This window comes from Piliocolobus tephrosceles, chromosome Y (assembly GCF_002776525.5).
Source record: "Piliocolobus tephrosceles isolate RC106 chromosome Y, ASM277652v3, whole genome shotgun sequence".
NCBI lineage: Eukaryota > Metazoa > Chordata > Mammalia > Primates > Cercopithecidae > Piliocolobus > Piliocolobus tephrosceles.
The window spans coordinates 13,680,084-13,695,424 of NC_045456.1; the positions used below are offsets into that span (position 1 = coordinate 13,680,084).

The window sequence follows — 15,341 nt, forward strand, 5'->3', positions numbered from 1 at the left end:
GTATGAAAGTTTCAGTACGGAATCTTTTTGTGATTGCCAGTAACACAGGTGATTCTGCGTAGGAAGAAGGAAATAGTAAGACTGGCTTCACACCTTTTGGTTAGAGGTTCAAACACCCCACTGTCGCTGGCTAGTGAATAATCCGACAGGCATGCGGAGATGCGGCGTGCCCTCCTCTCCAACCTCTTGGCACTGTCTTCTCGAAGAGTCACTGCTGCAAGTAAGGGACACACACAGGGTCAGGGAATAACAGCACCGGGGACCGGGGTCCTTGACGCTGGAGCACACACTACGTCACTGAGTGTTCCAGAGACTCGCCGGGACACGCACACACAGAGACATGCTGTGCTCTAAGTCGTTTTTCACATTGGAAAATTGAAGAAATGAACTTCTGGCTACCTCTTGGATTCATAAATCTATTTCCACCCCGTTAATGAGCACACAGAACATAAGATGATGATGAGAAGCCCCTCAAATGGCGCCTTCCGAAAGCTGCTCACGCTCACGAGACAGGAAAGCAGCATTAGCCCGATGGGAACAGCAGCAGCGCTCGCCAAGAGGTCATGGTTTTCACTGCCTTCTTTATGCTGTCGGGTATTTCCCATGTTTCATACAACAAATACTGCTTTTATACTCAGGAAAAAAACATTTTCATTATCCAAATAAACCCTAGAAAAATGAGCAACCTTCAAAGCAGAGGACACAGTCGAACCCACACTCATCCTCTGAAAATGCCACCTGGGAGGCCTGTGGCCCCGGGGGAGGAAGCTGGGGCTCAAGCCTGGCTGTCTCAGTGACCGCAGGCAGGAGCCTTCCCAGCTGCCCTTCTGGGTTAGCATGCTACTATTCCTGGGCCGCTTATTTTTATCCTTCACATCTATTTTACTCAAGAGCCAAAAATAGCCATTGAAATGTTTCCTTTTAACATTTCATCAGCCGTTTCTACCCATTTCCTCATAGCAATAAGTTCCTTTTAACAAAACCAATACAAACGGGTATATAATCTTCCTGCGCTAGCTGAATGCAACTGTGAGCCCAGGAGTCTGTTTTCTGGAGGGTGTGCTCGGCTGGAACATGGAATCAAATTGGAAGCCCCAGCTGGGCACTCCACCACCACTCAAAGCCAGCTCCCACTTCCATGTCCGCACTTCTCTTTGGCTAAGTTCTAGAAACGGAAAGTGTTGACCTTTGTGCCTTCCTAAACTGAGTCCACTGGTGACCATCTCTCCTTTCAACCAAATTATCATCCATACCAATGAAACATAAACATGTTCAACAGCACATGGAACACATGGGGCTGTGGCCTTTGGCCTCGCGAGGTCAAGTGGAGGCCAAGTGAAACTTCCAAAGGTCTGCCATGCCACGTCTGGGGAATTTGCTGCTTCTCCCCCATCAGCCAGGGCTGGAAGCCGGCCTCCATCCTGGGATGGCCAGGGGCACTGGCTCTCAGACAGCTCAGGACTCCAGGGGCCAGCTCTCCTCTTTATCCCGGCCACATGGAAGAACCCAAACACCTGGCCCTCAACTGCAAATGGAAGCCCCCCATCCACTGCATCAATCCCAAGCAAAGGAAACTACCACTACCATTTGCATTCCCAGCCCTGACACGTGCAGTCCCCAGACCCAACTGTAGATGCCTGCAAGGAAACAGCACCAGGTAACGAGCCTAAGCACCTGCAACCACCCCAGCCCAGGGCACAAGCCTGGCCATGTTTCCCTCTCATCATTGCCACAGAAGTCAATGCAGAGAGGAAAGAAATGAAGGAGCTAATCCTCGAAGCCCAGGCTGAGTCACCGGACCCACAGGGTAGGTGGAAGTAGGAATTGCCAGGAGCAAGTCCCATCGGCAACTGCCCCGGCTGAGAAAAAGCACAGACTCCACGCTCCACACCCTGGACTCCTGCCCTGGGGCCTCAAGGCACAGAGGTGGACCCTCAGGAGCAGTGCTAGGGAGACAAGGGTCAAATCTTCCCCATGTTCATGTGAAAATCGCTTTACTCCCTTTTCATCATTCAAGACAAACAGACAGTAAGAGCCAAGGATGTGAACACTGCTTGGTAAAAAGGAAGAAAATATAGTAAAAACCACAGCATAGCAAAGCTGCCAGGTGGCATATGACAGCAATGAACACTATTACATTCCAGAAACAAACACATACAGGGAATGAACAGTGAAAGCTTCTAGGAAAGTTCTTAAACAGCTTTAGTAACTGCCATGAATATTAACAATGAGATAACGATAAGGCCAATTGCTAAGTTGCATTGAAGCGCAGCTATAAGATAACCCTCCTTGGCCACACCGCAGCCATCCTGAACACATCCATTCACAGCACAAAGGTGTGCCTGGGGCCTGAGCAACAACACTGAGCGAGGGGACTCCCAAGGCCACTTACAGTGAGCACTTCTGTCGAGCCGCATGAGAAGAGATTTAAAAAAAAAAAAAAAAAAAAAGCACAAAGTGAAAACACTGGAGAATTTAAGCCAACAACATTAAACGGAGTATCAATATCGTAAAAGCATCAACAAATAGATGAGCAAAGTCAAGATTTTTATGGATTTTGATTAGCAAATACTAATGGGTAGATAAAAATAGCTAAGTATCTCATAATCACAACACATTTGACTTCTAAAATCCAGGGAAGACAAAACTGTAACAAAAACGTAAATAGTATGAAAGATCACAGTGTATTGCCCCACTCCTCTGACATGCCTTCTGTTTCCTCTGATTGATTGAAAACACAAGGAAAAAATCATTCAGAGGCTGGTTTGCAAGTTTGGACAATTTGATTTTTTAGCTTACAAAAATTTTGTCTTACTAAGACTTGCTAGGGCCAAACTTAGACCGCAATGTTCCAAGCACAGCTGATACATGATGGGGCAGGGGAGGCGAGGGGCCCCCCTGTGTCCATGCCTGAAGCTGGCTACCCAATCCGGCCCTCATTTCAAGTTTCTAAGGACACAAATTAATGTGTCCTTGGACCAACGTAATATATGTAATATATAAAACCACCTCCAGATGGCAGTATCATAAAAGGTACCGCTAGGCGGCAGTGTCGCCCAAGAATCCACCACCGATGTCATATAAGAATCTACCACCAGATGGCAGTGTCAGTCAAGAATTTATCGGCGGTGTCATATAAGATTCTGCCACAAGATGGCAGTGTAACACAAGAAATAATCACTAATGCGCTATGACTCCACCACGAGATGGCAGTGTCTACACACATAAGCAAATAATTCCCACTCTAAGAAGTTTCAACCATTATAGCATCTGCCAAGGGAAAGCGAAGGAAAAATAAAGAAATCAGGATGTGAAATTAAGTCAGCCCTTCTCCCTCCCACTCTGTCTTTCCTCTGGCCCAAAGTGGCCCTTGGGCGTTGTGCAGATTTTATGCCTAAGTAGACCGACATTCTGGAATCTCGATCCCTTAAGGAGAAGGTGGTGGGAGAGAGGAGGGAGACTAAGAAAAAAGTCCTAACTGGATATTTATTTTTTGACTGAATGGAATAAACATGGAGCAATCAATCTGTGGTTATAAAGAGGAACAAAGCGAATGAAGGATACCTGGCATATATGGATTTCAGAAACAATGTATCTTGGGGATACCAAAGTGTGTTTGCAAACACAGGGGCAGACACCAAAATAGAGATGTCAAAAAGCCATGGGGCAGTCTCAGAACATGACGGCCTCTGGTTACGCACATAAATGCCAACAGACTACTGTCTTATAGAGTGATCAACCTATCCATTGATCTACCAATCTATCTATCTCTTGGGTAATAGAATGGTGGTGAATGGAAGGGGTTACAAAGATCACTGCATTCAAGGGTGGAAAAACTGCGACTCAGTCCAGGTATGTGTTCAAGGTCACACAGCTAGAAGTGGACAGGGCAGGGAACAAAAGCTTGGTCTCCCAGGTGCTAGTCTGAAGCTGTTGCCACTACACCACACTGGCTCTGCTCTCTAGCTTTATTTCTACCCTTTGCCACATAAATACTGCATAGTACGTGACTAGGGTTTCTCAGCATCAGCCCTCTTGACATTTGGGGCTGGACCATTCTCAAGGTTGGGGGGGTGCTGCCCTGTACGTGGTAGGGTGCTTAGCAGCATCCCTGGCCTACGCTCGCCAGATGCCAGGAGCATCTCCCATCCCCTAGTTGTGACAACCAAAACCGTTTCCAGACATTGCCAAGTGTTCCCCAGGGGCAGGGGGCAAAAACACCTCTGGCGCAGATCCACTATGCTGCACCAATTATCTAGTGCTTGCCTAAACGGAATATTTAAAACGTTTTTGTTGTGCAAATAAAAGTCAATTAAATGTGCTGAACTTCAGGAACGGGAGACCTTGTTCTTGATCCTCTTTAAAACCAAAGGAAGATAAAGTTGCCATGGGTTGGCTCAGAAAAGCACATGGGGTCAATATTCCCTTCAATAGGAGTTTGGTCTTCCAAGCAGGCTACATGCTGAAGGACCCTGGCTCCAAGGAGGAGCTGAACCAACACCAACTGAATGGACGAGGCGCCACGGAGCTCTGTGTTTCTCCTCTGTAAGAATCACCAGAGAAACTGATTCGGTAGAAATGACTGATACTTACGGGCATGTCTTTTGAAATTACACAATTATTTTCACTTCCACATTTGATAGAATTATGTTCTCGAGAACTATAAAAGATAAAGAGATGTCAAAGCAACAAAAGAAGTCGAGATTTCCACTAGCTACAACCAGACACCAGTTGGCATAATGGTCTCAGGCGGGCACACACTGATGGTTCCATCTCGGCACACATGCTGCAAAGGTCATGAAGGCCCTAGTACATCTCTAGCAGCCTCTGAATGTGGAAGACTGTGTGGTTCTTACCCTAGTTTTGAACAATTAAGTATTTTCTGAAAACAAGCCAAGTACCTAGGAAAAGACAACTTTGTCAATTTCAATGATCTTTCCCCAACACAGCCCAGAAAGGGCAGGTGTGTGCTCTTCCCGATGACATCAACATTCCTAAATGTAAAGCTCACCATGGACCTGGAAAGCCAGCGGTCCTCACTCTAGCCCCCCGTGGTTTCCTCCCTGCAGGCAACCCTCGCCCCGCAGGAGGCCGCATCCGCACTTACTTCCACCCACAGGAGCGCTGGCTGGTGGGGGTCCTGGCTCGTGTGGCCCTTCCCCGTCCCCAGGGACCCCGTGTGGCTGAAGGGCCGCCATGCCTGGTAAGTCTTCATCCCCCAAAGCCGAAGCATGTGCCCGCAATCTGTCCAGGGCACCCAGGCCTGGCCCCTCACAGCTGTCCGCCAGCTGCGCCAGCGGTGAGTCCCGTGAGGCAGGGAGGAAGGGCGTATCCAGGGGCGAGCTTGGGGGCGACAGCGAGGATAGGGAGGAGCGGGAGGACAGCGACGCCAGGGACTGGGGTGTGTCCAGGGACCGCCTCTGCTTGTGGAAGCCCGAGGGGCCTGCCGGCTCTGTAAAGGGGGCTTCTCGCCCCAGCGAGTCGAAGGGAATGAGGTCGAAGCGTAGAAGCTGGCCGCCCTCAGCGTCGGGCTTCTCGTACTGCGGGAGGCCGTAGATGTCCGTGAAGCTGACGGAGCTCAGGGAGCCCCGGCTGGAGGCCAGAGACCCGCGGCTGGAGGCCAGGGACCCGCGGCTGCTCCCCGAGGACACCGTCAGGGTGCTGGCACACAGGCTGAAATGAGACAGCATGGCCATCTGAGATGGCAGGGCAGCCACCCCTGCTTACCCTGTGAGCCCGGAAATGGCGGCAGAGAGCAGAGGGCAACAGCAGAGACCCGTGCCCAAGTCCCAGTCCCAGTCCCAGTTCCGGCTGGAACGCATACTAGCCAGGTACACTTGCCAAGCCATTCACCCCCTCTGGGCTCCCATGGGCTCACTGGGGCTGAGGTGAGAACAGTTCCCACCTTGGGCATTGTTAGGAGGAATATCTGAGAAAATGACACATCTGAGGCCCTTGACATTACGCTCTACCCTACGGTAAGAGATGAGGAAATGTGCGCAGGGCCATTCTTGAGCAGCCAAATCTTACTAGCTTAAAAAATGCATATGCTTTTTAAAAAATAAAATAAAAATGTGCACGTGTATAGATGTACACTTCTGAAGCTGTTAATTAGGTTACAAAATCCTTGACTACATTTGACTTCACGTCTCTTATTTACCCTGAAGCCAAATGTGGTTGGTTCTCTCCATATTCCTTGAGTCATACAGTAGTAGCATATTAAAAACATAATGTATCCATTCTCTGTTAACAACACTTCAGGTCAAGCTCCAGTAGGAGAAAAACGAGCTACAAGAAACAAGTTCATGTACCAGTCGTTGGAACACGATGATCAAATACTGTTTTCTCTTTGAAAGTAACCTACCTTTTTAACTGGGACTGGAGGTAGGATGTTAAGCGGGTGGCTTCTTCCAGCTGCATAAGTAGACAATTCCTTTTTTCCTGAAGCAGAATCCTGTAGGTAAGAAAACAGTCTGATTAGTACATTTCAAAGACAGGGAGAATATTTTCATAACAAGACATTGCACTATCGATTCCCCCCAGCTGAATTAGGTTGCAATGACCACCCATTCTAAAAGCACCCAGGTCACAAGTGCCAAGATCACAGAGACTGCTTTTGTCCCATTTGAAAAATACTGGCACCCTGAGCAGTGCCTGCTACTCTGTGGAAGCTCCAGGCACAGTGCACGGGGGAGGGGATGCGTGAGAGGAGGAGTGGGCACAGGGATGGGTCAATGTGCGGCTGGGTGGGTGAGGTACGGGTGGACAGATGGGTGGGTGAGGTACGGGTGGACAGATGGGTGGGTGAGGTACGGGTGGACAGATGGGTGGGTGGCTGGATGGGTGGCTGTGGGTGGGTGTGTGGGTGGATGGCTGGGTAGGTGGCTGGATGAGTGGCTGGATGGGTGGGTGGGTGGGTGGCTAGATGGCTGGCTGGGTGGGTGGCTGGGGATGGCTGCTTGGATGGATGGGAGGAGGAGTAGGTGAGCAGAAGGACAGATAACCAGCAGATGAGCTCAAATGCAGAGCACGCAGTCATCTGTTGAAATTCCTTGGAACAAATCAGATTCCCTCATACTAGGCCACCTTCTAGAGAAGAACAAATATCATTGTAAGATCTATACAGTTAAAACATTAGAAGCAAATGAAACAAAATAGCAGCTGTGGCCATCTCCAGGTCATGGGGTTGGAGGTATTTTTGTTTTCCCTCCTTCTACTTTTTTCTACTTAGTAATTTTCTAGAATAAAATTTGTTCCTACTACACAGTAAGCCCACCACCTAGAATCGAGACTACTATGGATAGGCACTCAATAAACAGTTGTTGGACAAGTCCAAGAATAAATATGTTTGCCTCTAGAAGGAAACACTCCTGATTTACAAATCGAAATGACACTGTGATGTGTGGCCACAGTAGGCCCCTTTAATACCTTCCTCTTTCCACCAACAGGGAAGGGGACATGCCGAAGGGGTTTAAAGAGCTTGGTTAGGTGGGAGTGAGAGGAAACCAGACACGGTGTCCGACAGCAGCCTGGGATTCAGAGAATCCCCCCTGGCCAGTCACTCACAAGCTGTGTGGCCTTAGGCAAATGTCTCACCCTCTCTGAGCCCTTAGTTTCATTACCTGTAAAAATGGCACCCACAATCTCCAGCTCAGTGAACTGATGCTGCATAGATAAAATAATGTACGGCAAATGACGCGTGATCGACAAAGAGCTGCTATGACGACCCATAAAGGAAACAGATGCGCCACCAACTTAGGATGAGGAAGACAGACCATTCCGAGTTTGTTTACAAGTTTCAACCACATACCATACATTCTGACGAGCCTTTGTTTCTCTTGATGCAAACGAAATTCCAAATGGTGCCACGCAGAGGTCAGTTGGCAAGAGAGTACAAGCATTGTCCTAAATGGAGCCACGACACAACCCACTTTCAAGTTCAATATCATATATTAAAACCAGTGGTTTCCAAAGCATGATCCAAAGACCCCTGTGGATCCCCGAAACTCTTTCAGGGATCCTATGAGGTCCCCTCTTTCCCAATGGCCTATCAGTAGGCAGCTAGATAGTCTTCACGTATTCACTCAAAATGACCCTATCTCAACAGGCCGAATGCGCCAATGACCAAAGCAGCTGCCTTCTAGCTAGTCAGACGCTAAAGAGATGGATAGCAAGGGCAAATAATACCACTCTCTTCACTATAGTTTGTTTCAAAAAAGTTATCAGTCTTAAAAATGTTACTAATATTAACACATAATAGGGTTTTTATTGTCTTTTTTTATTTTTTGAGATGGGGTCTTGCTCTGTTGTGCAGGCTGGAGTGCAGTGGTGTGATCAGAGCTCACTGCAACCTCCACCTCCCGGGCTCAAGCCATCCTCCCACCTCAGGCTGCCAAGTAGCTGGGAACACAGGCACGTGCCACCACACCCAGCTAACTTTTGTATTTTTTTGTAAAGGTAAGGTTTTGTCATGTTGCCTAGGCTGGTCTCGAACTCCTGAACTAAAGTAATCCCCCTGCCTCGGCCTCTCAAAGTGCTGGGATTACAGGCGTGAGCCACTGTGCCCGGCCTATTGTTATCTTCAATAAATAAATATTTTAAAAATTTCCCAGGGCTAACTTCTAAATTAGTAAATACTGACAGATAAAAATCCACATAAACACTGATAGGTCCCTGGGTGGGGGAAAAAGGAAAAACAAAACAATTAGAAAAAGGAACTTTTAAAAAAATATATAAATAAAAGCTCTTTGGGATCCTCAGCATTTTAACATTGGAAGGAGGTTCTGAGACCAAAATGTTTGAGAACAGCCGTAATAAACTCTTGAGTAGAATTTTCTAAGATTACACTTACCTATAATATTTTAGTTTTTAAGGAAAATGTTTTGATAGCTTGTACAAATGAAAGTAACTTTTAAAAAGCAATTCTGAAGTTCCACTGAGGGGCTTATAGAAAGGCACACTGCTTTGTATGCGCTGCCTCATTCCTTACTGGTCTTTGGATTCTATCCCTGCTTTTCAGATGAGGAAACTCATATAAAGTAACTTGCCTCTGCTACGCAAGTTCAAAGCTCGGTCAGGCTGGCTTGACTCCAAAGCCAAGGCACATTACCAACAAACAGGCATTTCCTTTACTACTGAAAAACATTTCCCCAATTTTCTATGATACTCACATCCTACCTAACGCTTATCAAGGGCGATATCCTCAAAAACTCCATCTTTTTCAGAAGATGGAGAGCCAAGAGTTTTAAAAGGGAGTTTAAAAGGGAGTTCAAAATACACCACTCACTGGGCTTTGGAGTTGTAACTTGGAACCCACTCTCACAAGCACCGGGACACTATTAAGTCACAGAGGACTCCAGGGGCAGAGACGACACCAGCAGAGCGTATCCGGCGGCAAACAGTGACTAGCCCCAGGAAGCAATTTGTTGTAGGGAATTTACCCAAGCCCGGTCCGAGGCTATTAACTTTTTTCTTAATGCTTTTCAGAAATTCTAACCCAACCTGAATTCTATTAGCTGAAATCCCAAATTAATAGAATCTAAATTGAGTTCTTACTGAAAACTGGCTCCACTCTTGAGTGACCAGGGTAGAATTTCCAACCCATTGCTAAATCTATCGGCGCATTCCAGCTCTGTTTTCACACATATGACATACAGAAACATTCATATGTGTGGCTCAGTTTTAGACTGTCTTTAGTCATGACTTATTTTCAGATTGTTTTATCTGTAGTGAAAAAAGTTTTAGATCAAATTCCCCCCTTCTATCCAGTACAACACATTTGTCATTACACAAACAGGTGCATATTGGAGCATGCAAGAGACAGCGCATCTGCATACAAGATCACACACAAGTGCCCGTGAGTGCCCACATGTGCGGTCTAATTTTATGCTGGTTATTCTGAAAGTTGCAGATGACTAAAAATGTAACTTCCTTACGAAACAGGGGCCACGCTGGCAATAACTGAGACACCTAAAAACTAGCTGGGACATAAACTGCTAAAATGAGAATTAGACATTTGCCTGACTTCTGTACGTATTTTTTTCAACAAAAAGAAAAGGGGATATAGTTTCCTGGCAGAAAACTGGCCAGGGCCCAACTCCTAAAGCACATAGCCTTGTGTCCCCAATTCAAAGCAAATGAACTTCAAAGAATATTTACCACTGCTATGAAAAGGAGTAGAAAAGTAACCTAACAGATTAAGAAAATATAAAGTCTAATTTACTGTCTTTATTTACTTTACATAAAGTACTGTATTGTAAAAATGTCATTAAATTATAACAAAGGAAAACGTGACTTCAGGTTCGGCAGAACCAAATTTTTGCTTTTTGATAGATCTTTCCTTTTGAATCACCCCTATAATAAAAGCCGTCATCCTTGGAAAGAGAATTTCTCAGGATGGCAGGCATCTTGCAACAGAGCCATGGGGTTCTCTGTCGAACATCAGCATCTCGTATAAATGCCTGCCACACGCTAACACGAGCAAGCTAAAATAACAAATGATGTCGCAAGCGTTGACAGGAGCCATCCGAGATTATCTAGGGTATGTGTCCTTCACCTCAATTCGGCTCCCTCAGCCCAGGAGACGTGCACCAGCTCCCTCGGGAGATGCTGGCTCTGAGCAGCTGGGAGGCCGCCGCATGTATCATCTGCCGTGGCAGGAGGCCTGAAGGAGGTGCGCATCTCTCTCTTTCTTCCCCGGATGACACCCCCAGCCCAGCACATGCCTCCCATTTGCTGCTGATGACACTGCAGGTGAGACAGGCAGACCGGGCCCAGTTCCACAGCTGGCACAGCTCAGCCTTAAGGCACCAACCTCACTCTCTCTCTGTACCTGGCCCACGCCGGATCTCCTAACGCTGCCAGCCTGTGCTGGGGGAAGCCTCCTACCATGTGGCCCCATGCTTGCAAACTGCAAGCACCCCTCCAATGAAGGGAGGTGGCGTGGAGAAATGGGCCCTGTGTGCACCAGCACAGAAGGCCCAGAGCTACAAGAGCCCCACCCCCATGCAATGTGCGTGCAAGTGCTTAGCACATGTGGATGTGCTTTTCCGGCCAAGGTCATTTAGTGGCAAATTCAGGAAACACGCTCGGGGCAATCAGGTCCTGATCGAGGGCTCTGAGCCCCAGGACTCAGCACCTGGGCTGAGTCCCACGTGAGACCCCCATGTGAGTCAAAGCTGGTCCGGCTTTGCTATCCCCGCCCTTGAACCCAGGCATCGGGGCTAACACTGGCTCCATGGAGGGCTGCAGACGTACTCAGGGGCCACAGCACTCGGGTGTGCTGGATTTCCACGTGGTGACAGCAGCCACAGTCAAGGGAGTGTGGGTGTGGGGCCCTAAGATGCAGGTGGCATTTGTGGGGCCAAGTCCATCCCCCTTCACAGAGAAGCAACAGGAACTCCCAGGCCCTCCTATGCAGAATACACATATGAGAATATCAGGGGTGGAACAGAAGGAAATGGTTAGGTGAAAACAAACGCAGCTGTGCAAGAGCACAGTAGAAAACTTCAGCAGCGGCCAGGCGCGGTGGCTCAAGCCTGTAATCCCAGCACTTTGGGAGGCCGAGACGGGCGGATCACAAGGTCAGGAGATCGAGACCATCCTGGCTAACACAGTGAAACCCCGTCTCTACTAAAAAATACAAAAAACTAGCCGGGTGAGATGGCGGGTGCCTGTAATCCCAGCTACTCTGGAGGCTGAGGCAGGAGAATGGCGTAAACCCGGGAGGCGGAGCTTGCAGTGAGCTGAGATCCGGCCACTGTACTCCAGCCTGGGTGACAGAGCGAGACTCCGTCTCAAAAAAAAAAAAGAAAGAAAACTTCAGCAGCACAGTTCCTTTCACATTCAGATTCTCCTCGCAGTTGATTCTGGGTGAAGTGACAGGGCATGCCACCATCTCAGGCAAAATGAAATTCACCTGCCTAGGACTCTGAGCTCAACTCTCCAAACACCACCGCTTCCCTCTGAGGCTGCCGTGAGTCCCTCGTGCCAAGCCACAGACTTGTCTCCTATGAAAATGACCCCTGAACATCCAAGCATAAAGGACGCCCAACAATACAGACAACCATCGTGAAATAGGAGTAAGAGCATCTGAACAGATCGAATCATCCAAGCGTCTATTAGAGTCTCTGTGGAGCTGCTCATGTGAGCTCAAGGGGGCAAGACCTTAACATGTCGGGGAAGGGCTGCTCTCCAAAGCCCAGCTGACAGCCACAGAGAAACTGCTGTTAAGTGTGGAAAGCAGGCCCAGCCTTTGACACAATCTGCAATCTCACACAGCAAATGGAAACCAGGACACATGGCGCATGAGGAAAGGTGGAATGACTCAGTGCCGCCCGATACCAAAGCCACCATGCTGGCTTTGCATGTCCTGCGTGGTGAAGGAGCCTCAGGGCAGATCCAAGACAGGTGGCCAGCTTCCCAATGCCAGAGAAGAGCAGGCCCTCCTGGCTAGAAATCAAAGTCGGAGAGGAAAGCAGGAGGTGGATACCCACCACGCTCACCACATCAGGAACAGGGAATTCTTCCCCCATGCAACAGAGCTGCCCCGGCCGGAGCAGGACCACAGCCTGCTCAGGGCACTGTCCCACAAAGGCAGGTGAAAGCACGAAGCACCAGCTTTGGGAAGGGTGGGACATGGGGGGAGGTGGAGGTCACCCATCTTCCCTCACTCCTTCCCCCTTGTCAATCACCTCCTGCTTTGGAGCAGAGGCTCCAGAGACCCAGGGAACAGAAGGCAGTGCCCCCCACCGCACACCCCTCCTGGGCCAGGGAACATCCAGGCAGGAGACGCTCTAAGCGATCATCAGGAACACCCTCCAGCCACACACAAGCCATCCCGTGGAGTTTTTCCAGCAGGCTTTCCGCTGGAGGTTATGTCACCCCCACCCACCTCTCCGTGGCGCCCTGTGCGGAGGTGGCCCGTGCACGCCGCAGCTCCTCCTCCAGGCGCTCCCGCTCCTCCTCCAGTCGGGCCACGTCTCCCGCGGAGCGGCGCTGTGCGATGATGAGCTGAAGCTCCTGCATCAGGGCCTCCTTCTCCTTGATGAGCTGCAGCCGGTCCCTGTCAGCCTCGGCCGTGCCTGGCCAGGACTCGTTGTCAAGCCGGGCCAGCTGCTGCTGGATGTTGGCGACTCTGCAAGAGAGGGAGGAAACAAGGACATCAGCCGACTGAAAACGCCATCTTCACACCATCTCCACATCTCACACTGATTCTGTAAACTCCCTTTGCCAAACAAGTAGTGAAATGATTGCACCAAGCAACCCTTACACTTAAAAGGATTTGGAAACAATGGGTCCTAAAAAATGGTGCAGAAGTCCTTTCCTGACTGAGATTCGAGATGACAATAACCCCATCGTGCCTGTTCCAAAGAACTGACAAAAAGGCCAGCAGCCCTCAACATGCCCATACTCTGAGTGGCTCAGACTCCCGATTTCCTACATGAAACTGTCCTAGAGCAAGAGGGAGTCTGCTTGTTTCTTCTGCCCACCCTCATCAGTAGCTAAACAGCATGCTGGACCCCCCGAAATGCTGCCAGCTTCCCGCCTCCTCAGTTGTGTCTAACCACTGTCAGCCGCCTTAGCAAAATAACAAGAGAGAAATGCACTCATCATCTGGCCTCCTGAAGGAAAGACCTTCAAAGCCCCATGCTCCATGTCTTCTGGTTCTGTGTGCTCCTTCCCGCACCAGAGCCGCTGGCCATACATGAATTCAAAACACCTTTCAGAGAGCAAGTGAGCACTCAATAAAAGCTGAGTGCATGGAACAGTGAACACACACGCCTACAAATATGTGAGAGGACGAGAGGCAGCCCTGTGAGCGTGGATGCTAGTGAGAGATGATACGGGTGGATGCAAAGCGCAACAATCCTCAAGGTGGAAAAACAGAGGCTCCTATCAGTTTCCATGCCTCGAAATTTCCAAGTGCTTGCTTGGCAAACAGACTGCATTACTTTTTGTGTCATGAGGTGCTGTCGAATGCAGATTAAGTGAAACAGATGTGGCCTGTATTTTTAAAGTAGCCTTTAAAAGTAAGAGTAGAATGTTTTAAGCCCTTTAAGTAGGGTTACAGATGAGGGATATGTTTCCAGGGAGAAACTAGGAATGGCAAACTCAACCTGAACCCCGTGCTGTAGAGGACATAGTTTGGCATACTCACCCAAAAACAAAATCCAAAGACTTCTCTGAGATCACAAAGAGCTGTGAGAACAGGGAAGTGGCAGGCACACATAGCCCTACATCCTCCGAGGGAGATGCAGGGCAGAGGTGCTCCTGAGACTGCCTCCTCCTGTGTCCGTGGTGCACGGCACTAATCAAGGCTGGCTTCTCACCTTCTGGGTCTAGACCTCAGAATCCTTCTCTACACCCTGAGCCATGTGGATATCCCCAATTGACTAGCATTGCCACACATGTTAAAACCTGCCACCCAGCCCTGTGCCAAGTCAGGCTCCACCTAAACTAGACACGAGCACACGGACTCATGAGGACTGGGAATGACTCCCTCTCTAGCCACCAAACGAATCTGAAAACCCACAGTTAAGGAAAGAAATGAGTACACAAGTTATAGTTTAAATGTATGCATTTTACTCAAGTCCACTTCAACAAGGTAAAGACACTAGTTGAATGAATGTCAGTAGCTTTATTAGATAAGTTATTTTCTAACTTAAAACTAATTTCTGGAAAATGTGTTGGAAGATGGTGCCAAACCATGTCACCAGAAAAACTAATGACAGAGGCAGCTGAACAGGGCTAGGAATCCAACTGGGCTTAAGCGTCCACCTATGTCTAATTAGTGTAATTAAAATTTATGGCAGTCATATACCCAAAGCCCAAGGAAAATATACTCCAAGCAAACCCACAAATAAGTCAGTGCTAAATCAGACATTATACCCAATGACATTTCTGGAACATTCTACAGTAGACCAAGACAAGAAATAAATATAAAAGATGAGGAACAATGAGCAAGTCTGTGTCCTCATACTTTTTTTCATTTCCATTTATCTGATCCACAGGAAAGTCTATCTGAGCCCAGCTAAATTTTGCCCAACCATTTTGTACTCCTACTAATTATCATACATATAATATAAACAGACGTATTTTACAAAGCACTCCTTTTGAGTTTTCTGAGCCTTAAATATGAAGAGATCAAGATTCCATTTGAGTCTGCCAGCTCTAGGTTAGCTGCCAGCTGCTAGCCTACTACACCTTCAGCAGCTAGGATTCAAGCTGCTGAAGGTGGCAGAAGATCCAATTCCGGATAATCACACCCTTTCCAGGAAAATCTCAAGTAATATGCACTACCAGAAAAAAAAAGAATGAGGAAAAAAATGAATTATAGGAGG

General features: G+C 48.2%; 1 protein-coding gene across 2 annotated transcripts in view; it reads right to left on the reverse strand.

Moving 5' to 3' along the window:
* WWC3 (WWC family member 3) overlaps positions 1 to 15,341 on the reverse strand; it is a 128,996-nt gene that overhangs the window by 21,324 nt on the left and 92,331 nt on the right. For both annotated transcript variants that reach the window (XM_026449796.1, XM_023198720.1), the window contains exons 9-12: positions 12,893 to 13,135; positions 6,365 to 6,454; positions 5,108 to 5,673; positions 94 to 214 (exon numbers count right to left, since the gene is read on the reverse strand). In XM_026449796.1, coding sequence (XP_026305581.1) covers positions 94 to 214; positions 5,108 to 5,673; positions 6,365 to 6,454; positions 12,893 to 13,135 — 1,020 coding nt within the window. The remainder of the gene's footprint in view (positions 1 to 93; positions 215 to 5,107; positions 5,674 to 6,364; positions 6,455 to 12,892; positions 13,136 to 15,341) is intronic.